We start from the raw sequence: 23,166 nt of genomic DNA on the forward strand, positions 1-23,166 counted from the left end.
ACCACTCAGGGCTGCTCGATTTTCAGAGGCCCTAGGCGTTATTTCTCAACTTCCCGCCTCGATCTTTGGCACTTAAGCCGAAGCGGCCCAGCGCCTGGCCTATAGGAAGCGCTCAGGAACTCGCTGCACTCATGCCCCGCCCCGGCGAGTTATCTCGGCCCTTTCTCTCTCTTGCGACCCCCTGGGAGGCCCCGCGGTCCTGTCCTTCCTCCTTCTCCCTCTCCGCCTCCTTGAGGGCCCCCCCTCATCCCTAAAGAGCTCCAGTGTTTTTTCTGCCTCCCTGCCTGCTTCCGCTCCTGGTTTTCCAGACTCCCCCGCCCCCCCCCCCCGCCCCGCGCCCCATGCCAGGCCCCAGGCTGGGTGCTGGTGCTGGGCACACAGTGAGCATAGAGATAGAGACGGAGCGGGAGAGGGGGGACGGACTAGTAAATGTACATGTCACTAGGAAGTGGCACATGCTCCAACAGGGTTCAATCCCGGAAGACTCCTCAGAGGAGGTGACTTTCAAGTTGTGCCTGGGATCATGCAAGTAAAACGTGACTGGAGCATGGGTGTGCAGGGCAGGGAGTAGTGTTGGGGGAGAGGCGGGGGCTGGGCAGAGCTAGTTCTCTAGGCTGAGGTGCCTGTACCAAGATCCATCCTGAGGCAATGACTATTTGGGCATCCTGGCTTGGCTCACCTGTCCTCCCCTCCAGGAGGGCCCTCCCCTTCCTTTCTGCCTTCCAGCTCACTTTTACCCTGCCCGCCTCTCAAGTCTTCTCCCAACCAGAAATGGCTCCCACCACTGTCCAAATCCCACCCTTTTCTCAAACCCAAGGGTGACTCTCCTCTGGCCTGCCGGGCTTTTTCGAGGTTAGGTTTCTAGGTAGAGCTCCCAGGTGGACAAGACTTACACCCTGGCCGATGACACCCTAGAGGCTGACTGACCTCTCGGCCCGTTTCCTCATCTGTGAGCTAGGGTCATCAGTGCCCCCCTCCCTGGCTTGTGGGGAATAACGGAGCAAACAGCAATGGGGACAAGCCCCCAAGTGTGCCTCCCCTCTTCCCCACCTAGCACACAGGAAGAGTGCCGGAACTCTGCTGGAGAAACCACGCCCACATCGGGAGGTCGGAGATAACCCCGGGTTCTACCAGCCAGTTTGGGGCTAGTTGTCGCAGGAGGCTGTGCTGGAGGAAGGGGTTACACAACGTAATCCTGCAACGCCCGCCGTATCCGTGTGGCTTTGCCGCATGGTGTTATTTTGATAATCGCCCTGGGAAGTGGGAGGGTCTGGAATCATTGTCTCCATTTGAAACTTGGGGAAACTGAGTCCCACAGAAATTGGCTTCAACCGGAGATTGGAACACTTCCAGACACTCGCCGCCTTCATCTCGGTCAGACCTCAGGGTGGGGTGAGAGGAGGGGTCGGAAGCTGGTGGGGAGAGGGCACAGTCGCCGAGGGCTCGACGGGGAGGGGAAGCAGGAGGAGCGGGGCGCGCCCCCCCAGCCGGGTCACGTGACTTGTCCGAGCCCCGTCGCCACGTGGGCCGGGCTGGGCGGAGCAGCACCCTGGCCCCGCCAGGCCTGATACGCTCACAGGTCGCCCCAGGGCCCTTGGCCACTCCCTCCCTCTGACCTCACGACCCCTCCCGCAGCTGGTGGAGCCCAGACACAGTTTCCGGCGGCCCTCGCGGGGGACAGGTGAGCCGCGCGCCGGGCCCCTCCTCCCCAGCGCCTCCTAGGCCAGTGCCGGGATGCGGATGCCGGGTCGTGGGTGGGGGCCGCAGCTCCGGGGCTTGGGGACCTCGCCCTCGTCCTCCTAGCCCCATCCAATTCCGCTGCGGCCACCAGCTCCACCCCCTCCGAATTCCTTTGGGCCTCTGGGGCCACTGGGCACTGAGTTGACTCCTCGGGTTCTCTTGGATCTCCCTGAGTTCACTACCGGAGTTGACTCTCTCAGGGGTGTCCGGGCGGGGGACGTGAAGATCTCAGCTCACCCCAACAGTCAGGTGGCGGGCGTCAGGGGAGAGGGCGGTGGTGTGTGTCTCTCGGGATGGGAAAGGGTGGGGAGGCTGGGTTTGCAGGTGGGTACCACTGGTGAAAAGTGGGCGTGTGGGAGACTGGCAGATGAGGGGTCCAGGGTCTCTCGGAGTTCCTGCCTTCCCTCGGCTCAGAGGCTGGGCCGCGGCGCTGACTGGGCAGTAGCTGCTCCCAGAGGACTGGCTTCCGGCTGGGGTGGGGTTTCTGGAAACGCGCCCCACCCTGCCCCTCCCTACCTGGCTCACGGCTCAGGAATGGTGCACCCTGGGAGCTCCTGCCCGACTTGTCCCTGCCTGGGCGAGGGTGCCAGGGTGCTGGGTACCAGCCGGACAGAAGTCTTGGGCAGTGCCCAGATGCCAGTGCCCAGGTGAGCCCCCATCCCCCAGGCAGCTTCTGAGCGCCTTCCATCTCCCTGCTTCTCCCTCCTGGAGAAGGGGTGTGTGGGAGAGGCCTGTAGATCTGAACCTGGGAAGGAATTCCAGCTCTAGGGACTGGATTGGGGGGCACACCCTCAGCCCCAGCTACTTACCATTTCAAGCGGAGTTAAGAGTCCACCTCTGACCTCTCTCTGCTGGTTTCTCCACCCTGTGCTCCTGTGAGAGAGAAGGGGAGGGGGCTTGGACTCTGTGCGGCCTGGGCTCAGAGACTGGACACCCCTAAGTGAGGGCACTGTCTGGGTACAGCCCTAGCGGAACCTGCTCTGTCTGGACACCCTGGCCTCGCCCGAGGAAGCCCCTTGAGCTGAGCCAGCTTTCCTCTGTGCTGAGTTCTCTGGGGGTGAGGGTAGCGAGGAGGGGTGGACAGGGCAGACCGAGGGCTGGGCCCCGTTTTGCTGGGGCAGAGCCTGCAGGACTCAGGGGGTGGTTGGGAGCCTGCTGCCCTTGCCCCACTCCCACGGGCTGAAGAGCCTGGACAAGGCCGCCCTGGTTCAGTTGTCTTGGGTGATGGCAGAGCCCGGACAAAGGCTGCCTGTTCAACGCCCAGCACCCCTCCCCCAGCCAGCTGCCCTGGCCTGCGGGAGGTGATGGAATATACGGGAGTCTCCCAGGAGGGCTGTCAACATTGACGCGCCCAGGCTGGCGTGGAGTGACTCCTGTGGGGGGGATGCAGGGTGGGCCGCAGCCGAGGAGGCCATCCTGTCTGCCGTTCTGTCAGGCGCTGGTGGGGGTGAGGGCCCAGGCTGCTAGCTGTCTGTGGGATTTCCGGCCGGGAGGAAGTGCTGTGTGGTCACGGGCGGGCACAGGGAAGGTCTCAACTGCTCTGACCTTTCCCACCCAGAGGGCGGCATCTCTGGGTCAGAACCCTGGGAATGGAGAACCTATCTACAGGCACCCCACCCGCTCCCCATCTCTCAGGGATGGCGTCACTGAGGAAGCCGGTGGGGAGCTGCCCAGACTCCCCTCACTTCCTTCCTCCTTCCCTCCGGAATGAGCTCCCCCTCAATCCGTTCTGGCCTGAGGATTATTTGGGGCCCCTCACTTGGCCACTCGTTTGGTGTTTGTGTGTGGATGGGGGCAGGATGGGGGCTCAGGCAGCCTGGGCTGGGAGTGGCACCCCCCATGGTCCCCAGGGAGCGGGCAGTGGAGCTGGGTGCCAGGCTAACTTTGTTGTAACGCTTTCTGTCTCATCACGTGGGCAGCGGGAAGCTCCTGAGGCTGTGTCCAGGCTCTGAACTACCCTAGGTCGGCAGACTGGCTGTGGGTGGGCCGCAGATATGTCCCGGTCGCTGGCTTTTGTCCTCAATGTCCCTGAGACCCCACAGGACCCAGAGGAGTAAGTGCTCTGAGGTGGGGCTGGGGGGCTGGGATGTATCACCCCCAGGGAGAGGTGGTCTGGACCTCAGCCCTTCAGAGGGGGTAGGCTGCTGGGGCGAGGACTGGGTCAGCCGCAGCCTGAACTCCTGCCCCTTCCCCCATTCTCACCACAGCAGCCAGGAGCCCAGCCCCTATGATGAGAGCGAAGTGCACGACTCTTTCCACCAGCTCATCCAGGAGCAGAGCCGCTGGGTGGCCGAGGAGGGACTGGAGCTGCAGCAGAGGGTGCTGGGGGCTGGAGCCCTGGGGGCCTCAGGTGAGCCCGCCTGCCCTGGCCCAGGCCGGGTGCTGGGATGTGTGGGCCGGACACGGAGCCTCTCAACCTCTCAGGAAGCCCCTCCTAGCAGCCTGGGGCAGCGGGTGGGCAGGGGATATCTCCGGCCAGTGGTGTCTGTAGAACCTCTGGACGAGTCTTTTTTGCTGGGCAGGCAGTGACCGCCAGGCCTTGCTGGGGCCCGAGGGCGCCCCTGTCTACAGCACGGCCACACTCCGCATCTTGGCCAGCATGCCCAGTCGCACCATTGGTGAGTGGGACCCTCTGCCTTTGGACCCTGGGCTGGGCTGCGGTTTCCGGCGGGGATCTGTGTACCTCAGAGCCAGGCCTCTTCGGCTCTTACCCCACCCCGTCTGCTGCTTGGAGGCCCAGCCCAGTCCCATGCAGCCTCGCCGCGGTCTAAAAACGACTCCGGAGTCGTCACGGGGATAAAAATATGCTCTTGGGAACCCGGTGGTGCTTGAGGTCTCTTGTGAAAGAACTTTCATGGGTCCTGGGAAGGAGTGGGGGGGCAGCCCCTGCTTCTACATAAGAGGGGCGCGTCCCCCCCTGACCAGCGGCCTCCACAGGCCGGAGCCGCGGCGCCATCATCTCCCAGTACTACAGCCGTACAGTGAGGCTGCGCCGCAGGGCCGGCTGGCCTCAGCTCAGAGATGTGGGCCGCTCAGCCCGGCCCAGCCTCCGCCTGTACGACCTGGAGCTGGACCCCGTGGTCCTGGAGGAGGAGGGTGAGTGAGGGAGGGCCGGAGCCTCGGTGGGGAGGAGGTCAGCAGGCTGGGTCGGGGGACTGGGGTGCAGTGGGCTGTCTGAAGGCCCCCAGCGGTGAGGTCTCTTTGCAGGGGTATGGGAGTGTCTCGGTGTTCTGGCCACTGGCGTAGAGAAGTGCGGGCCTTTCCAGCTGCACAGTGTTTGGCTCATGCAGGCACGCGCTCCACAGCGTCTGTTGAGCATTTGTAGTGTCGCAGACGCTGGTGTTGGCTTTGGGATGTGATGGTGGTAAGCAGACCCAGTCAGCTCTCATGCAGCTTATTGTCTGCCTTGTGAAACAGACAGGAACCAAATAAATGGATAAGTGGATGGTTGAAGCTCAGATAAGGGCAGCTGAGGAAAGGCATGCCGCAGGAGAGTGTCACGGAACCTGTCTAGCCTGGAGCGACCCAGGAAGGCTTCCTGGAGGAAGTGACACTAGAGTCAATGGGGCATGGGCAAAGGCCCTGAGGTGGGAGCCTGCCGGCTTGCCTGAGTATCTCGGAGGCCTGTGTGGCGGGGCTGGGGAACAAGGGAGAGTGGTCATAGGAGGGAGCAGGGCCCAGCTCACAGGTTGGTCTTCAGCCAGGTGATCTCTGGCATCAGTGCCCAGGGGCTTGGGTACTTCCTGGGGCCCTGCCTGTGTTTCCTCTCCCTGTTTACCCAAGGCCTGCAGCTGGTGGGTGACGGAGCAGTGCAGGGTGGTGTGGGCTCTGAGGTCAGGATGGACATTCCAGTTTCATTGTGTAAACCATGCCAGGTGTCTGCTTTCTGGTCATTTTTTATGTGTAAAGTGGGGTTAAAATAGCACCCCCTTTCCAGGGTGGTTGTGAAGATGAAAGGAACGAGGACATAGGGGAGGGGCAGATCTCCAGGTCCTGCCCTCCCCTTCTCACCCCACCAGGCCTTGGCATAGTGGGATGTGGTGGGGGGACAGTGGGGACTGCTGAGTGGGGGGTGGACGGGGCTCAGGGGCATTGGGGGGTCAAAGCAAGATGCGAGTGGGGACCCAAGAGGAGAGTTTGGTTCAAGGCAGAGGGGCCACTGGGCTGGGCCTCGGAAGATGCTGGGAGCTTGATCGTGTCCTGGGCTCCAGGGGGTGGAGGTGAGAGAGTGATGGCCAGTGGGGGTGTGGGACAGGTGGGCAGCACAGTGTCCTAGCAGAGAGGAGCCATCGGGCCCGGCAGGGCGGCAGAGGCCTGTGTTGCCGGGGAACAGCCACAGTTGTGGGAGGGAGGGAAGGATGCTGCGGGGAACCTGCAGGGCTCCCTCCTGCTCCTACAGAGAAGCGGGGCCTCCTGGTGAAGGAGCTTCAGGGCCTGACGGTGGCCCAGCGGGACCACATGCTCCGGGGGATGCCGCTGAGCCTGGCCGAGAAACGCTGCCTGCGGTCAGTGCCCCTCGGCCTCGTGCGGACCCCAGCCCCACTTCCTCGGCTGGGCGTGGTGGTTGGTGAGAAGGGCCCTGAGCCTGCGGTGGGCGGGTGGTCCCTGGGAGGGAGTGGACCAAGCCCTGACGCTGCCTCTGCCCCCAGAGAGGAGAGCCGGCCCCCGAGGGGCAAGCGGAGGGTCCGGGGGCGCCATGGGCTCCTCTCCTGCTGCAGCCGGCTGCGCGACAGCTGTATCCTGGTAGGCGCCTCTGGGCGGCTGGGGGCGGGGGCCACGTGTTCTCCCTCCGCGTGCTGCTCGTGGGGTCCTCTAGCCTTCAGCCTGGCTCTGGGCGTGATCGACCCCCCCCTCCCCTAGCGGCTGCCCCTCCACTGCCCCTGCGCTCTAGGCCTGGCCCGGGGTCTGGTTGGGGGCCGGCTCCCCTCTCCAGCCTCGCCTGAGGGCTGTCCTGCTGCTGGCCCCACAGGCGTCGCACAACCTGGGGCTCGCGCTGCTCTCGGGGCTGCAGGCCCTGATGCCCTGGCACTACGCCCTGAAGCGGATCGGGGGCCAGTTCGGCTCCAGCGTTCTCTCCTACTTCCTCTTCCTCAAGACCCTGCTGGCCTTCAACACGCTGCTGCTGCTGCCACTGCTGGCCTTTATCGTGGCTGTGCAGGCCGCCTTCCCGCCTGCGCCCTCGGGCTCCACGCCCGCCTTCAGGGGCCTGGAGCTTCTCACAGGCGGGGTGAGGCTTGGTGGGGGCGGGCAGGCGCCCCCTTGTCACGGCTTCCTCCAGGGATCCCCACCCCACCCCTTGCTGCGACTCTGGGAGGGGGGTGCCCTGGCAGCTCCAGGGTGGCCGCGGCCCTTTGCCCACCTCCGTGTTCTCCTCACTGCCCCTGCCCTGGCCCTTCCCCTTCCGCCTTTCCCCTCGCCCTGCCCCCTGGGTGCCCTCCATCTGCCTTCCAAGCCTGAGGGTGGGTCAGGTGCAGGGAGGGGGAGAGTCCCTGATGTGGCCGGGCGTCCTCTCTACAGGGCTGCTTCACCCACACCGTCATGTACTACGGCTACTATAGTAACGTGACGCTGAACCAGCCATGTGCCTCCCCACTGGATGGCGGCCAGTGCACGCCTGCGGCGGGCGGCCTGCCCTACAACATGCCCCTGGCCTACCTCTTCACCGTGGGGGTAGCTTTCTTTATCACCTGCATCACTCTGGTGTACAGGTAATAGCCCTCCACTCTATGACCCTGGCTCTGAGCGCCATTGATCCACCCATACATCCATCTGTCCATCCATCCATCCATCCAGCTACCCATCCATTCATCCGTCCAGCTACCTATCCATCCACCATCACTTCCTCATCCATTCATCCGTCCATCATCACTCCATCCATCCATCCATCCATCCATCCATGGATCCTGCCTTCCTTCCATTCATCCATCTACACTTTCATCCACGCACCCATCCACTCCACAAACATTTGCTGTGCTCTGCTCAGGACAGGAAGGTAAGTGAGTTTGGTGCATGTCCTTGAGAAGCTTGCTGTCTACAGGAGAAGACGGGCCAATGAAGAGGCTGGGAAACTCCTGGTGTTATGTTGCTCCGGTGTTTTGGAGCATAGGAGAGGAAGTCAGACCAGCTCCCCAGGGCGGTGGCACTCATCCCAGAGAGGGAGGTTAAATAAGGGTGGGCTGGAGAAAGGCCGGGGAAGGTGTTTTGGTTATCGGGAGAGGCAGTGCAAAGGCCCTGAGGTGAGCCAGCACCCTCTGCAGCCACGTCTGGGTGGGAGGCAGCCAGCCATGTTGGTGGGGAGTGGAGCCTGACCCCTCTTCTAGCCACCTGTGGCTGGCGGGCACCCTGTTGGTCAGGGCTGATCTAAGAGTGGCCGGCGGTCCACACCAGGAGGCTGAGAGCTCTGGGCTAGAGGTGGGGCAGGGAGAGTGGCTGGAGGCCCATCCAGCGCCGGGAGGGCCCCCCTGAGTGGGTGGTAGGTTTTGGCTGCAGGGAGCATCCCATCTGTCTTCTCCCAGCCTCTGCGCCTTCCGCCCCATCTCACCCTCTGCCTGCCTCTGCTTCTCCCAGCATGTCCCGCTCTTTTGGGGAGAGCTACCGGGTAGGCAGCACTTCGGGGGTCCATGCCGTCACTGTTTTCTGTTCCTGGGACTACAAAGTGACTCAGAAATGGGCCAGCCGCCTCCAGCACGACAATATCCGAACCCAGCTGAAGGTGAGCTGCCCAGGGGCCCTGGGGCCGCTGTCCCCCACCCCGTATCCAGGGAACACCAGTCAGGGCCTGCTCCAGTGGGAGAGGGTTAGGGCTGCTCTTGGGCCCTCTCCCCGGAGTCCCCGTGTCCTCCAGCCCCCGCGGGCAGAGGCCTGCGGGGCGCCAGCTGGCACGTGTCCCAGTCCCCGGAATAGCCCTGGGGTACACGAGAGGACACTGCCCAAGGCCTCAGGGCTCGAGGGTGGCTGGCTGGGCCTCGCGGAAGGTTCTCTGCCTGTCTGGGGTTTCCCGCTGCGGGATTCGGGTCAGGGCAGCTCACGGCTTTGACCTGGCTGATGGGCCCCCAGGGAGTGCCCTGGGGCTCCGGGTCAGCGAGGGTACGGCTTTCCACAGGCAGGACAGCTCAGGAGGCAGGGCTGGGGAGGGTGCGTGGGAGCGGCTGGGGCCTGCGGCCCCGTCCTGCGGTCTCCTGGTGCCTGGAGGGGCCCCAGAGCAGGGGGAGCGACGGGCCGTGGCCCCAGGGGTGGGCGGGAGGCGACCCCCGGTGCTCCCCGAGCCTCCCTGTGTGTCTGCTCCACGTGTCTCCTGGGGTGTGGCGCGTGTGTCTGCGTGTCTCCGTGGGTCTGTGCCACGGGTGACAGGCCCGCTGCCGCCCCCAGGAGCTTCTGGCCGAGGGGCAGCTGTGGCAGCGCCCCCGGAGGGCGTGCGGACGGCTGCAACAGGGGGCCGTGCTGGGGCTCGTTTGGCTGCTGTGTTTGGGGACCACGCTGGTGTGCGCCCTGGCCGTCTACACCTTCTCAGAGCTCGTGATCCAGGTGCGGGGAGGGCATGGGGGGGTCCCCGCGGAGGCTCCGGCCGTGGGGTCAAATGCCTGCTTCGTTAGACTGGGCCCCCTGGGGCCCCGCCGCCTCCGCCCGGGCCCTCCCTGGAGGCCACTTCCCTCACGAGCCTTGTTCTCATTCTTGTTCTGTCTCAACACTCTCCCTATTTTTCTGTCCTTTTGTTTTCTCATCTTCTTTTGGTTTCTCTTTTCTTCCGCCACACCTGTGTTCCATCCTCCGTCCTCCCCCTCCCACGCCCCTTCCTGTGCGGTTTGAACACTGGGCCTAGGGTGGAGGGTGGCGTGCCTGCCACTTCCACCCCCTCCTTCCGCCCCGGGAACCCCTCCTCCATCTCGGGCCCATCAGTGGACCTGCCTCTGTCCTTGGGGCGCTGACCTCTGGCCCTCCCACTGCCATAGCAGAGCCGCGTGTCTGCTGAGCGGGACTGGGCGCTGCTGGCCTTGCCCCTGGTGGTCTGCCTTCTCAACTTGGGGGCCCCCTACCTGTTCCGCGTCCTGGCCGTCCTGGAGCGGCACGACTCCCCGGTGCTAGAGGTGTACGTGGCCATCTGCAGGTGCGTGGTCGGATGGGACCGCCAGGTGGGGCTTTCTGGGGCGGGACCTCTGTCTCCCAGGCACCCCTCCCTCAGCCTGTGCACGCCCTCCCCCCTCTTTGCACAGGAACCTCATCCTGAAGGTGGTCATCCTGGGGATTCTTTGCTACCACTGGCTGGGCCGCAGGGTGGGCACCCTGAAGGACCAGGTGAGGGCGGGCTGGGCGGTGCTGGCAGAGGCGTGGGGCTCTCCGGCCCCTCAAGAGGGTCTGCCCTGGTCCCAGGTTGGGGGTGGACGTGGTGGCCCCTCACAGCAGCCAGCCCTCACCTCATCTTACCTGGCCCGGTCTACAAGCGTATTGGAGGCCCCGAGGTGGGCATGGGGAGCAGGGGTGGGGGGCACCAGGGCACTGGGGGCTGAGGCCGCGTCCGTTTCAGTGTTGGGAGGACTTTGTGGGCCAGGAGCTGTACCGGCTCATGGTGATGGACTTCATCTTCACGCTGCTGGACACGCTTCTGGGGGAGCTGGTGTGGAGGTGAGGCCCCAGGGGCAGGTCCCTGCGCTCACCTCCTGGGCACCTGGGCTCCCCCTGTGGAAGGGCTCCTGGCATCCTCACCTGTGTGGTGGAGGTGAGGGTCACTCAGGCGGTTCTCAGGCCTCTGAAAATCAGGACCTGACCCCAGATTGGGGCCATAAATCTCTACCCGTGACGGCTCTTCTGTAAAATATCGATAAACTGAGAAAAACATTTAGGAGACAGGATGTAACCTATTTTGAGGTTGGAAAGGAAAACAGGTTTCAAAATGATGCATATGGTATAATCTGTCTCATACAAAGGAAAAAGGGGTGGGGAGGAAGAACAGAAAGTAGAGGAACGTTTTCAGATGTCCTGGCTATGAGTGCTAGCATTGTAGGTGTCGTTTCCTTCTTTTTGTGTTTTCTTTGAGAACATATGAATTTAATAATAATAAGATTTTAAAAAAGCTGTAAAACAGGGACTTCCCTGGTGGCGCAGTGGTTAAGAATCCGCCTGCCAATGCAGGGGACATGGGATCGAGCCCTGGTCCAGGAAGATCCCACATGCCGCGGAGCAACTAAGCCCGTGCATCACAACTACTGAGCCCGTGCTCTAGAGCCCACGAGCCACAACTACTGAGCCTGTGCTCTAGAGCCCACGAGCCACAACTACTGAGTCCACGTGCCAGAACTACTGAGCCTGTGCTCTAGAGCCCGTGCTCTGCAACAAGAGAAGCCACCGCAATGAGAAGCCTGTGCACTGCAATGAAGAGTAGCCCCTGCTCGCCACAACTAGAGAAAAGTCCGCGTGCAGCAACGAAGACACAACGCAGCCAAAAAAAAAAAAAAAAAAAAAAAAAAAAGGCAGTAAAACATTTGATGCTGACGTGCACATTTATACCTGGGTGTATCCATACATGCTTAGAAAAAGGACGGAGATGAAGCTGGCTGCAGTGTGGACCCTTCAGGGTGGGACCCCAGGCCGCCGTCTCCCCTCTGCATCACTGGGCACCCTGGTGGGGCGGGCAGGGTCTTCAGCTTGGCGTGCGGGTCGGGGTGGGGACGAGGGTCTGTCTTGGGGATTGGCCCTCCTGCGTGACCCCAGTCGTTCCTCTGCCCAGGCTCATCTCTGAGAAGAGGTCTCAGAGGAAGGGGAAGCCCGAGTTCGACATTGCGGGGAATGTTCTGGAGCTGATTTACGGGCAGACCCTGACCTGGTGAGCATCTCCCACTTGTGTCCCAGTGCCTGGCCCTTGGGGAGGCTGACTGCTTCCCCCTGGGCCACAGCAAGACCCAGCCCTGGGAATCTGGAGGGACCTGACCCTCACTTCCCCGGGGACCCAGCCTCTGGATGCAGCCCTCTCTTCTCCTCGCTCTCCTCAGGCTGGGGGTCCTCTTCTCCCCGCTCCTCCCCGCCATGCAGATCATCAAGCTGCTGTTCCTCTTCTACGTCAAGAAGGTAGAGGTGCCGCTGGGTCCCTGGGAGGGCGGCGGGGCCTGGGGAGATCGTGCAGCCAGGGTGGCCGCTGGGCCGGCAGATGCGGAGCCCTGAGCCAAGTGGTGTGGGGCTGGCAGCCCAGGGCCACCCTCTGGGGTCAGTCCCACGGGCCACAGCTGACCCCCGTCCCGCCCCTGCATCACTGCCTTTGTCAGAGTCCGTGGTCACTGCCAGGTGCCCGTGCGCACGGGCCAGGGCTTAGGGCCGGGGGGCTGGGAGTGCTCAGGGCCAGGTCCTTCTCCCTGGTCCTGTGCTTCCTCCTCTGTACAACGTGATGCTGCTCTGGGGGTGCTGCCGGAGATGACGTTTATAAAGCGTCGGGCACGGTGGAGACCTTCAGTCAGTGGAGGTGGCTTTTACTATCAACCCTTTCACATGCAGGTGACCTGGCCAGCCTGCCCCCCGTGAGCCTCAGTCTCCCCTCCGTAGACCGGGAGGTAGCCCCGCTGGCCCTTCCCAGCCTGTGGGCTGAGATTCTGAGTGTCCGCTTCTCTGCGGGGCTGTCCTGGGGGATCGGCTCGGGCTCCCCCTGCAAGCAGAACACCCCCAGCCCACTGCCGGCCTTGCCCCCTTCCCTCTTGGAGGCCCCACCAGGCCTGGGGGAGGGTGGGTGGCAGGGTGGTGGCAGAGCGCAACCTTTGTCCCCAGACCAGCCTGATGGCCAACTGCCAGGCGCCCCGCAGGCCCTGGAAGGCCTCCCATATGAGCACCGTCTTCATCTCGCTGCTCTGCTTCCCCTCCTTTCTGGGCGCTGCCGTCTTCCTCTGCTACGCCATCTGGCAGTGAGTGGGCCCTCGGCCTCTGGGGGCGCGGGATGGGGAGCTGCCCCCTGGGGCCGCTGTGGCTGGTGGCCGCGGTTTGGGTGGTGTGGAGGTGGCCTTTGTCCAGGCTGAGGGGTCAAGCCGCCCGCCCTCTTCCCCCAGGGTGAAGCCCTCGAGCATCTGCGGCCCCTTCCGGACCCTGGACACCATGTATGAGGCAGGCAAGGTGTGGGTGCGCCAGCTGGAGGAGGCGGGCCCCGGGGTCTCCTGGCTGCCCTGGATCCACCGGTACCTGGTGGAAAGTGCCTTCCCCGTCTACTTGGCGTCGGCTCTGCTGCTGTGAGTGCGGGGCAGGCCCGGGTGGGGGCCCTGGTCTCCCTCCCCCGGGGCTCCTGCGCGGGGGGCCCAGCCTGAGCGGCCATCTCCCGCAGGGCCGTGATCTACCTCAACATCCAGGTGGTGAAGGGCCAGCGGAAAGTCATCTGCCTCCTCAAGGAGCAGCTAAGCAACGTGAGTGCCCCTTGGGCTCCCACCTCGGGGGTGCCTGCTGGCTCACACCCGCGGCCCCTCCACACACCCCACGCCCCCCCGCCCCGCATCCCCACTAGAGGCTGCCCAGCCTTGCCCGCAGGCTGTCCCTCCCTCCTTGCGCAGTTACTGGGCCTCCCATCACCTTGAAAACAAGTCACTGCCCCGCAGGTCAGAGTCACTTGGGCTGGCATTTCCCCAGACAGGAATGGCCTTTCACCTGGTCCTGTCCTCCCGGGGTCTGGGCTGGCTGCTCAGCGGCACCTGTCAGTGACAGCAGGTCTCCCCTGAGCACTTGGTGGGCCCTGACCTCATCCCCAGGGCCCCAACCTTGCCCCCAGGGCCCTGACATCACTCTCCCCACTGCTGTTTCTTCTTTTTTCCTTTTCCTTCCCAGTTTCTCACTTGTGTACTTAATGCTTGAGCCCACCTTGGGGCCAGCTGGTGCCTGTGTCCCCTAGGTGGTCACCTCAGGGCTGGTGGCCACCAGCCACTCTCCGTTAGAAATGACTTGGGGGTCAGCTGCTGGGTGTCAGCCGAGGCAGGACAGGGCTGGGGTGCAGCTCGCCTGTGACTCTGCTGCTAGCTAATTGGTGCAAGGACTCTGGGTCAGGTCTTCTTGGGTGGAAGGATGCCCTGGGGACAGCTCCCACTTTTTATAGGTTTATAAGTAAGGCAGTACAAGGTAACCCCTCTCCTCCCCTTTCACAAACCGAGGGCAGGGCTCAGGCTGGGCATTTTGGCTGAGGTACAGCTATTGGAAGTGGGCTTTTCCCAACCGGCTCCTGCCCTACCTTGTAGAGTTTTGGGGCCTGCGGTGTCCCGTGGTGGTGGGACGCACAGCAGCGTCGGGAGGGGAATCCCAGCTCCGCCCGCCGTTCCTCTAGGAGCTGAAGGACGGTTCCCCAGGCAGCCCTTGCTGCAGGCTGTGTCCTCCCAAGGCCGAGGCTGGCCCTGGTTCTGAGTCTTTGGGGCCACACTTCTGATCTCAGCCTGCGCTTGGAACATCTTTTCCCTGGCCTGGGCTTGTGGCTTACTCAGGTGCACAGCCCTCTGTACCCACCAACTCGATGGAGAGAAAACAGGGAGGTCTCTTAAGGAGGTCCCACCTCGTAGTGTCTCAGCGCCTTCGTGGGTGAGCCAGGGTCCCCAGCGCCCAGAACGCATCCTGACCAAATTGCTGTTTTCCCTTTGTGAAGACTCCCTGCGAGGAATCCAGTCTGACCCCGGGGTTCGATGGGCCCTGAAATCCGCCTGATGTTTACTGGGTCCCAGACTTAAAGCTTTATGTGCGTTTTCACAGTCACTTGTCGAAAGAGCCCTGGGTTGGCCAATACCTGCCCCAAAGGCGTCTTTGTCCTAATCCCAGAAGCTGTGAATATGCCACGGTTACGTGGCATTGGGGTTGTGGGATTAGGTTCGCAGATGGAATTACAGTTGCTCATCAGCTGACCTGGAGGTGGGAGATTATCCTGGATTATTCGGGTGGGCATGATGTCATCGTAAGGTCCTTAAGAAAGGAAGTGGGTGAGTCATTGTCAGAGAAAGAGGTGTGAGAAAGACTGGACTGGCCATTGCTGGCTCTGAAGGAGGCCATGAGCCCAGGGATGTGGGCAGACTCAGAAGCTGGAACAGGCAAGGATAGATTCTCCCCAGAGGCTCCAGAAGGAACCAGCCCTGCTGACTCTTTGATTTTAGCCCACTGAGACCCATTTTGGACTTCTGACCTCCAGAACTGATGTTGCATTTGTGTTGTTTCAAACCACTAAGTTTCCATAATTGATTAGGTCAACAATAGAAAACTAATAAAAGCCCCATGACACAGACATTTGTATCCCTCTTTTACAGATGGTGACCGAGGTCAGAGGGGAGGTAATTTGCCCAAGACAGACTAAGTGTCAGGGCCGGTTGTACATTGAGTCAGGCTGGGTAGGCAGCCCTCACTGTGCAACTGATCACATTTCCCTTTTCACCTTGGCCACTAGGAAGCTTAGATGCATATATGTGTGTGTGTGTGTGTGTGTGTGTGTGTGCGCCCACTACTTGGCTCTTGGTATTTCCTTGTCCTTGTTTGGTGCCTCTGTCCCCCTTCTTTAAACTTTTTGTGCTTGTGATGTCAGACACTCTTTGTGAGCTACCCCAAGTGCAGTCTGGAACAGGGCACTTCTGGACGGACACGCGATGGATGTTTTCTCAGCCTTTGTGTTCTGGCATTTCTAGGAGGGGGAAGACAAAATCTTCTTAATCAACAAGCTTCAGCGTATCTATGAGAGGAAGGAGAGGAGCAGGTGAGGGGCCCTGGAGGGGAGTGTGTGGGGGAGAAGGAACAGGTGCTGCACCAGGAGGCCTCTTCCCGCCGGCGGTGGGGAGGGAAGTGGCTGCCGGCGGCCCGGGGTGGCCTGCAGCCCCTTGGGACTCCCCTACCCTCTTTCCCCACCTTTCCTCCTCAGGTGTGTGGGGTATTTGGGGGAGGAAGAAAACTTAAGTTTGCTGAAAAAGGAAAAAAAAGAAATGAAGGAACTGTGTGCAGGGGGCAAGGTGGAGCTGGGGGTCTCTCATGCCCTTTCCCTCCTCTCTGCCACCCCCGTCTTTCTTTTTTTAAATATTTATTTATTTTATTTATTTTTTGGCTGTGTCGGGTCTTAGTTGCGGCACGCGGGATCTTCGTTGAGGCATGTGGGCTCTTTTGTTGTGGAGCGTGGGTTCCAGAGTGCGTGGGCTCTGTAGTTGTGGCACGCGGGCTCTAGTTGAGGCACGCGAGCTCAGTAGTTGTGGCGCGTGGGCTTAGTTGCCGCACGGCACGTGGGATCTTAGTTCCCCATCCAGGGATCGAACCCGCATCCCCTGCACTGGAAGGCGGATTCTTTACCACTGGACCACCAGGGAAGTCCCTCTGCCACCCGCGTCCTGATGGGTCGGGGGTCAGCCTGGCTGGCCTTCTCAGACCCCTGCCCCCATTCTCCCCGTGAGGTGAACACCCCCCCTGCCCCCCGCCCCCACCCCACCGAGTGCTGCTGCCTCAGCCCCGGCTGCCCTGGCGCAGGGCTGGGGCTGCTCCTGTGGCCGCACATCTCACCCTTCAACTGTTACCTGCGGCTGAGCCCAGGGAAGGGGAGATGGACTCAGACATCGTCCTGCTGCCTGGACACACAGGCCACCCACGGGAATGCACACACACCCCTCCTCGACCCCTGCCCGGCCAGGTGGGCCAGCTGAGGTCTGCAGGTCGAGGCCCCTGGGGCTCCCCCGCCCCGACCCCAGGCAGCAGGAGCCCCCAGAATGAGCCATCTAACAAGATCCCCTGCCCACCCCACTCCCTCCCTTGCCGAGGCCTACCGGTGGTGAGTCTCGGCCTCGTCCGGCTCCTTCCACTTCTGTCCAGAGCCTTTCAGCCCTGGGAGGCCTGGAAACAGCTCCTGAGGAAGGCTGCTGGGGATCCTGTGGCCTCGGCTGGCCAGAGGGATGACCGTGGGGCTTCTCAGCCTCCCGAGCGAGGCCCCTTGCCGACTCCGCTTTCTGGCAGGGTTGGTAGAACCGAGGAGGCCGTGATGCCCCCGGCCGTATTCACAGACGACTGGGATGCCCAGTAGGACAGCGCTGGGCCTGGCAGCCCGGGAACCCTGTCACCCTGTCACCCTCGGTTCCCATGGACCTGCAGGCACAGATGCCGCCTGGAGATGGCCCGCTGGGACACGGGGACGGTGACGGGAGTCTGCAGCCCGTCTGAGGCTGGAGCACCCCCGGTGGACCCTGCCCAGGACTCTATTTATCCTGATTAAACACATTTTGCGAAGTGGGCTTGTCTCGTGGGAGTCCATGCTTATGTTCAGGCCTGCCCAGGTGCCCAGGGCTGTAGGTACAGCCCGTGGACGACCTCCAGGCCGAGGTCATGGGAACTTCGGCCTCGTGCGTGTGCCGCCCCTTCAGTTTCTCCCTCTGGTTCTTCAAGGCTGCTCTCCTTGTCAGGCCAGGGCCCTGCGGCCTACCAGATGCCCGAGGGGCCTCCCCTGGTGCCGGGCTCCCCATGAAGCAGACTCTGTGCGGCTTCAGTGTTGAGCGCAGGGCGCCCTCTTCTGGCCCCGCCCCCGATGGCAGGGATGGACCACGCCGCAGCTTCAGGCGCTGCCCTGCCAGCCTGTGCTGTGCGGGACAAGAACAGGGGTGTGTGGAGGGTGACGAAGTGATGCTCTAGTGGTTCCTGGGGTGGGGGTGGAGGGAAAATATAGGGCGGGACCGGGGTGGGTCATTTGCTAGTAAGCCGTGGGGAGAGGAGCCTGCAGGCCGAAGGGCAGCCAGCGCCCAGGCCTGTGGCAGGAGCGGGGTCTGGCTGCCGTGACTGGTGGGGGGTGACCCCGGGTCCTGCCCGGCTGTGCTTGAGGAGCCTGTGGGATGCCGTGGACCAGAGGGTGCGGGGAGGAGGGGACGGAGCTGTCACAGCCCCAGCGCCCGCTGTCCACAGGAGCTGGGGCAGCGGCCGCCGTGGGAAAGGATGGGAGAGCGGCGATGGGCCCACATTCCTCATCCCAGCGGGGAACCTGGGAGAGCAAACCTGGCCTGGGGGGGCCAGGCCAGCCCCGCAGTGAAGATGCCACTGCCATTAGCAGTGCTCCCAGCTGGGCCCACGCTAACCCCGAATGGTCCCTCTTCTGAGGATGGTCCCACGCAGGGTGCTCCTGCATTTGGCAGACGTCCAGGGGCAGACTGTCACCTGACTTTCTCGGGCACCCGACAGATCAGGCAGGATTCCTGGGCCTGTTGTGGCTGGTCCCAGCCAGGAGGTGCTTAAGGACCTCTACGAGTAGCTGGCCTGGGCTGTGTCTCCGGGCATGAGTGCCGCTGGGTGAGGTCGGGTGAGGACACTCGCCTGGGCTCTAGGGGCCAGCACCCCGCAGATGTCTGCCTCTGTGTGAAGAGGATGCACTTTTGGATGGATGGACATAAACCGACCACATCCAGTCTGAGCTGGCACTGCCACCAGCTATGACTGGGCCCACTTCGCCTGCCTTGCAACAACTATGAGGTCAGTCAGGACGAGCTGCTGACGACAAATAGGTGAAAGGCCCGCGGGTATTTCTGCAGAAGCCACGTGTGATGGTCATTTGGTGGCCCCGGCTATCGACTCAAGCGCCACCTGAGGAGTTGCTGTGAAGGCATCTTGTAGGTGCTCGGCACCCAGTCAGCTGGCTTTAAGGGTTTTATCCCCAGTGACGTGTGTGGGCCTCATCCAATCAGTCGGAAGTCCTCAAGAGCAAGGCTGAGGTTTTCCGGAGAAGAAATTCTGCCCAGGGCTGCGGCACCACCCTGCCTGGCCCTGTACAAATTCCAGGCTCGCCAGCCCTGCTACTGCTGCAGCCAGGTCTCTTTACAGGCACACCTGTCGCCCATCGAAGCTGTTTCTGATACACACGTGGCCTCAAGGTTCTCCAGCTGGAATATTCCGTGGTGGATCCTGTGTGGGGCTGACCCAGCGAGCGATGGCTGTGGAGTCAGATGGGCCTGGATTTGACCCTCATCAGCTCATGGCCTCGGGCACATTCTGTAACCTCTCCCAGTCTCAGTCCTCACCTCGTGGGGCTGTTGAAACAACAGACAGTTCTACACAGTGCTTAGCACCCTGCCTGGCACATAGCAGTTTTGCTAAAAAAAAAAAAAAAAAAAAAAAGCAAAAAGCTAGCTATGACTGCCAAATGAGACGCACTGAACTCTTGGAAATGGCTATTCCAGTGGGTAGGCGGCCGACAGTCTCAGCCTGACAGGCTCCCTCTGACACCGCCTCTGCCCTGGCTGCTCAGTGGAACCAACTGGGGAGATGTAAAAACTCTTGAGATGTGCCCTGGCACTGGGATTTATAAAACTTTCTGGATAATTCTAACACGCAGCCAGGGTGGAGAACCAGCGAAATGTCACTTAAGCCTGAGGCTTCTGCGCACTTAGGGAGCATTTGGAAATGTGCTTCTGGTTTTCACGATGACTGGGGATCCAGGCTCCGGGGCCAGGCCTGCCACACGGTCTGCCATTCAGGGGACGGTCCCACACAAGCTAAGCTGTGAAAACTGATGTGTAAAGCTAGTAAGTTAACTACATGTTTCCACCACGACTCTTACATGGTTTCTCCGTGATCCACCCCATATGTTCTATTCCTGCAAAGACTCTTCTCGAAATGCCTTCCTGAGTGAACGCGTGCTCAGCAACTCAGCTCCTCGGATCTTGTCGTTTATGCGGTTAGAATCAGTGCTGGCCAAGATGGCTCTCTCCTGGCCTCTCCTCTCCATTCAACAGTCCCTTCTCACATCAAGCTTCTACCCACTGAGCACCCTGCCTTCTTTCTTTGCCTTCTCCCACGGTATCGCCACAATGATTTTTTTAAAAAGTGCAGCTCTGAGCCTTGATTTTTCTCTTGATCCCAGACACCGAGCCTCCTTTTCACCTGTGGGTACCAGGAGCCACCTCCACTCCAGGCCATGAGGCCGTCGGTTGGCTTACCCTGTGTTCCCCACCTGTTCCCTACTTCCCCTGGGCCTGGGAGGAAAGTGCCACCTCCTCCATGAAGCCCGCCTCAACCTGGAGGCACTGGGCTTGTTCTCCTAGGAGCAGGCATGGGGCCGGCTCGCTCCCTGTGGCGATGCTGGACTCACGGGCACTGAACGAACACTTGCAGAAGGGCTGCTCACAGCTCCGGCAGGGTCGGTGCCTCCAGGTGCGTACAAGGGTAGGGTGTCAAGTACATTCCACTGTCCACATTCTGAGTTCCATGAGTTTCGTTCTAGCCTTTCGCTTCTCCTCCGGATGACGGCTCTTCTGCGCTTTCCTCCTCCGCTTTCTAAAGAGGCCAGTCAGAGCCGGGAGCTCGCCGTCTCGCCTGCGGGGGCCAACCCGGGTCCTATCTTCTCGATAAAACGTGGCCGAGGCACCTAAGAGTGGAGAGAAAAAGACACTCACTCTGCTGGTCTCTGAGCGGGGGTCACAAAGGACACTCTGGCTGGTTTTCAAGAGGCTGTCTTTACAATCCTGACGTGACAGGAGCACTGGTGCTGAACTTACTTAAGGTCATGGCAGGCGACCCAGGGGTGGACCTGAGAGCCAGACCCGAGTGTTCTGACTGCCGCCTGAACCCCGTGGGGAGAAGGCTGCTGCTGCTTTGCCCAGTGCCGTCACTTCAACTGTGCTTGTACAAGACGCTCTGTAAAGTTAGCTAAGGCTACTTTACCGAAACGAATGTCTAGGAAAAACAAAAGACCTTTTTTTTTAAAAAAAAAATTTTTATTTATTTATTTTTGTCTGCGTTGGGTCTTTTTTGCTGCACGCAGGCTTTCTCTAGTTGCAGTGAGCGGGGGCTACTCTTCGTTGTGGTGAGCGGGCTTCTCATTGTTGTGGCTTCTCTTGTACGGGCTCTAGGTGCGCGGGCTTCAGTAGTTGTGGCGCACGGGCTTAGTTGCTCCGTGGCATGTGGGACCTTCCCGGACCAAGGCTCGAACCCGTGTCCCCTGCACTGGCGGGAGGATTCTTAACCACCGTGTCACCATGGAAGCCCCAAAAGACCTTCACTACTCTCCTCTCTCCGAATATTTCTTATGCCCAAACTGGGTCATGGGTGAGAGCGAGCAATGGTCCTCGGCTGGGGCCACGTCCCACGGCTGCCCCAGATGACACCGGTTCCCACACGGAGCCGGTGGGTCCAGGCTCTACTGCACCTCTCGAAGACTAGTAATAAGATTTCAGTGTGGACTGCAAAACCACAGAACAAATGATAAGATCACAAGTCAAGCAACCAAAACTTGGAGGGTATCTGATTATACACGTGAACTCTGAGGACGGCATAAGACGACACAGGGAATTTCTTACACACAGTAGGACAACTCTCTCTCCCAACACATACAAAGTGAATTTGGATGACATCCGCCTCTGAAAAATAAAAAACACATTTATTTGAACAGCCAAGAAAAAAAATTGCAATTTATTAAGATTCAACAAAGCGTTGTACTTTTGAAAGCAACTTTCGGTGCATTTTCTTCAACAATCACATTCTATGAGGAAAAACATTAAAAGCCACAAACTTGTCTTTTAATCTCAGAGTTACAGACATCTTTAATTCAAAATAAAAGGTCCAAAGAAAAAAACCAAACCCACCCCAACAAAAAACAAAAACAGAGAGAATCTTTACTTCCATCCTCAATTTAAAAATATCAGTTTTCTACAACTCGATGCTAAATGCAGCATGGGAAGCTGTATGTCTGGGTGCACACGGGCACGCGTGCACGTATATTTGGTGTACATAACGCAGGGACGTGTACATCAAATATACAGAACGCATGTAATGGCAATGAGATGCACTTACTCTGAGGAAGGTCTGTTTAGCTAAATACACTACTGAACTTGAGAAAAAAGTCTTGAACCAGTTTGTGCATAGTTCATGATCCTCTATAAAACCAGCTTTTGTTGATCTGCAATTTTGCAGGAACTTTTTTTTTCTTTTCTTTTTTTTTGTTTTTTTTTTTTTGTTTGTTTTGTTTTGATAAAACCATTAAAAAGCTAATTAAAAAAAATGTAATGCACAAGTTTCCTGATCAAGCAGGCAGGGAGCACATGTTCATATATTTTTTTAAACATACTCAAGGGTATGTTACTCCATTGTCTTTCTTTCTTGCAAAACAATCAAAACATTGATCATTTTTAAAACATAAAGCAATTTTTAATATATAAAGCACTCTTCGAACATCTATTTCCTTTGAGTCCATTATTTGGTACATACGTAACTGCTACACGTTAGAGATTAGGTATCTTTCTTCTTTGTGTTTTTTTTTTTCCTCTTTTTTCTTTTTTTTCTTTATTTTTTGTTTGTTTTTTAATAACATCTTCAGTGCTAGGAGTTGGGTTACAAAATACATGAAATGGTGTGGAGCTGCCCCTCGGGAACCCTGGCTTTCCTGAGAGCGCATCCGCGTGTGCAAGACAGTGACCACAACTCGTCACCTGGACGAAGGGGACAGTCGACAGAGTCCACGACGGTGGCCGGAGGGGAAAACAACACTGTTCAATCCCAGAGCTCTGAAGTAGCGGATCTGCATTCTGAAAATAGGTTTCTTTACGACGGAAGTCTTTTTTTTTTTTCTTTTCTTTTTTTAAATTCCTTTTTAAAATTTTTTTATTTTAAAGTCTGAAGGAGAAAAAAAGGTCTGTAAACAGGTGGGAGCCCGCGCCTCGGGCTCCTCCGAAAGCAGTCACAACCCACGTCCAAGTGCTTGTCTCCGTTCCTCCCGCGGAACCATCCACCTCTACAAGTATCTATGGCCACAGTTCAACGAGAGTTGTTTTCTCTTTAACTTTATATTCCAAATGGAAAAATGGTGCAATACTCTGGTAATAATTTTCTTGCATTAGTCCACGATAAAAAGCTGCTAAAGGTAGGTATACATATTATTTCTCCAGAGATATACACTGTAATTTTTAAACGCAATAACAGAGTCCTTGAGTAAACATTTACACATGAATTGTCACCGGCCCTGTCCTATGAATTCTCTTTAATGTATAGGATTAGCTAAAGGAAGGGCAGGGACACTCAGTGCAAAGTTAGAAGCTAATAATAACAAACGTTTGACCAATGCGCCAAAAAAAAAAAAAAGCACATACTGAATAAAAGGGAAAACCCACAGTTAAATCCCTCACACACTTAACACACACAGAAAGTGCGCACGCACACGCACGCACACACACACGTGCCTCTGTTTCAACACACACACACACATAGGCTGTGAACTTAGAAATTTTTCCTAGAGCCTGTTTCTGCGTACTGATGCCAACCTGGAAGTGTAGAATTAGACTTAGAAAGTGTTCACATTTCATTATTGGCCTGCTGGATTCAAGTATTTGCATGTTTGATATGTCTATTTTTTTTAACTTTTAAAAAATATTTTTTGGGATTAAAAAAAATGACATGAAAAAGTAATGAAACAAGGGTAATGTGCATAGGCGGCTCCGTGGGAACAGAGAACAGATCGCAGACCGCTCCTTCCGCTCGGCTCGCTGGTCTGGGCCGCCAGGA

General features: G+C 59.2%; 2 protein-coding genes across 6 annotated transcripts in view; one reads left to right on the plus strand and one right to left on the minus strand.

The window, feature by feature from the left end:
- The first annotated feature begins 1,488 nt into the window (after positions 1 to 1,488).
- Positions 1,489 to 16,924, plus strand: TMC6 (transmembrane channel like 6). 4 transcript variants are annotated; one of them, XM_079905454.1, is made up of 21 exons: positions 1,489 to 1,681; positions 3,660 to 3,793; positions 3,948 to 4,090; positions 4,263 to 4,358; positions 4,678 to 4,836; positions 6,140 to 6,245; positions 6,390 to 6,483; positions 6,710 to 6,967; positions 7,258 to 7,448; positions 8,308 to 8,452; positions 9,109 to 9,264; positions 9,690 to 9,844; positions 9,951 to 10,032; positions 10,262 to 10,359; positions 11,462 to 11,557; positions 11,724 to 11,799; positions 12,487 to 12,620; positions 12,762 to 12,938; positions 13,031 to 13,109; positions 15,348 to 15,415; positions 16,651 to 16,924. In XM_079905454.1, exons 2-21 carry the CDS (start codon positions 3,735 to 3,737, stop codon positions 16,715 to 16,717), a joined length of 2,439 nt encoding a protein of 812 aa, XP_079761580.1. In that variant the 5' UTR covers positions 1,489 to 1,681; positions 3,660 to 3,734; the 3' UTR covers positions 16,718 to 16,924. The 4 variants fall into 4 exon arrangements, with proteins under 4 accessions (XP_079761580.1, XP_079761582.1, XP_079761581.1 ...); XM_079905456.1 differs by having other exon boundaries at positions 9,951 to 10,011; XM_079905455.1 differs by having other exon boundaries at positions 9,693 to 9,844.
- A 633-nt stretch (positions 16,925 to 17,557) lies between these two features.
- The window catches only part of TNRC6C (trinucleotide repeat containing adaptor 6C), a 132,658-nt gene continuing 127,049 nt past the window's right edge, over positions 17,558 to 23,166 (minus strand). Inside the window, exon 19 of one of the 2 annotated variants that reach the window (XM_079903690.1) lies at positions 17,558 to 20,038. In XM_079903690.1, coding sequence (XP_079759816.1) covers positions 19,845 to 20,038 — 194 coding nt within the window. In that variant the 3' untranslated portion in view covers positions 17,558 to 19,844. The remainder of the gene's footprint in view (positions 20,039 to 23,166) is intronic. The other variant, XR_013824962.1, reaches the window with a different exon arrangement.

Source organism: Stenella coeruleoalba, assembly GCF_951394435.1.
Source record: "Stenella coeruleoalba genome assembly, chromosome: 19".
In the NCBI taxonomy this organism is placed as follows: Eukaryota; Metazoa; Chordata; class Mammalia; order Artiodactyla; family Delphinidae; genus Stenella; species Stenella coeruleoalba.

Excerpts from the sequence above, each read along its gene's own strand:
- TMC6 (XM_079905454.1), top strand. The coding sequence starts at position 3,735 with ATGTCCCGGTCGCTGGCTTTTGTCCTCAATGTCCCTGAGACCCCACAG. Across the intron at positions 6,968-7,257 it reads TGGAGCTTCTCACAGGCGGG|GGCTGCTTCACCCACACCGT; the intron begins GTGAGGCTTGGT and ends TCCTCTCTACAG. Across the intron at positions 12,939-13,030 it reads TTGGCGTCGGCTCTGCTGCT|GGCCGTGATCTACCTCAACA; the intron begins GTGAGTGCGGGG and ends CATCTCCCGCAG.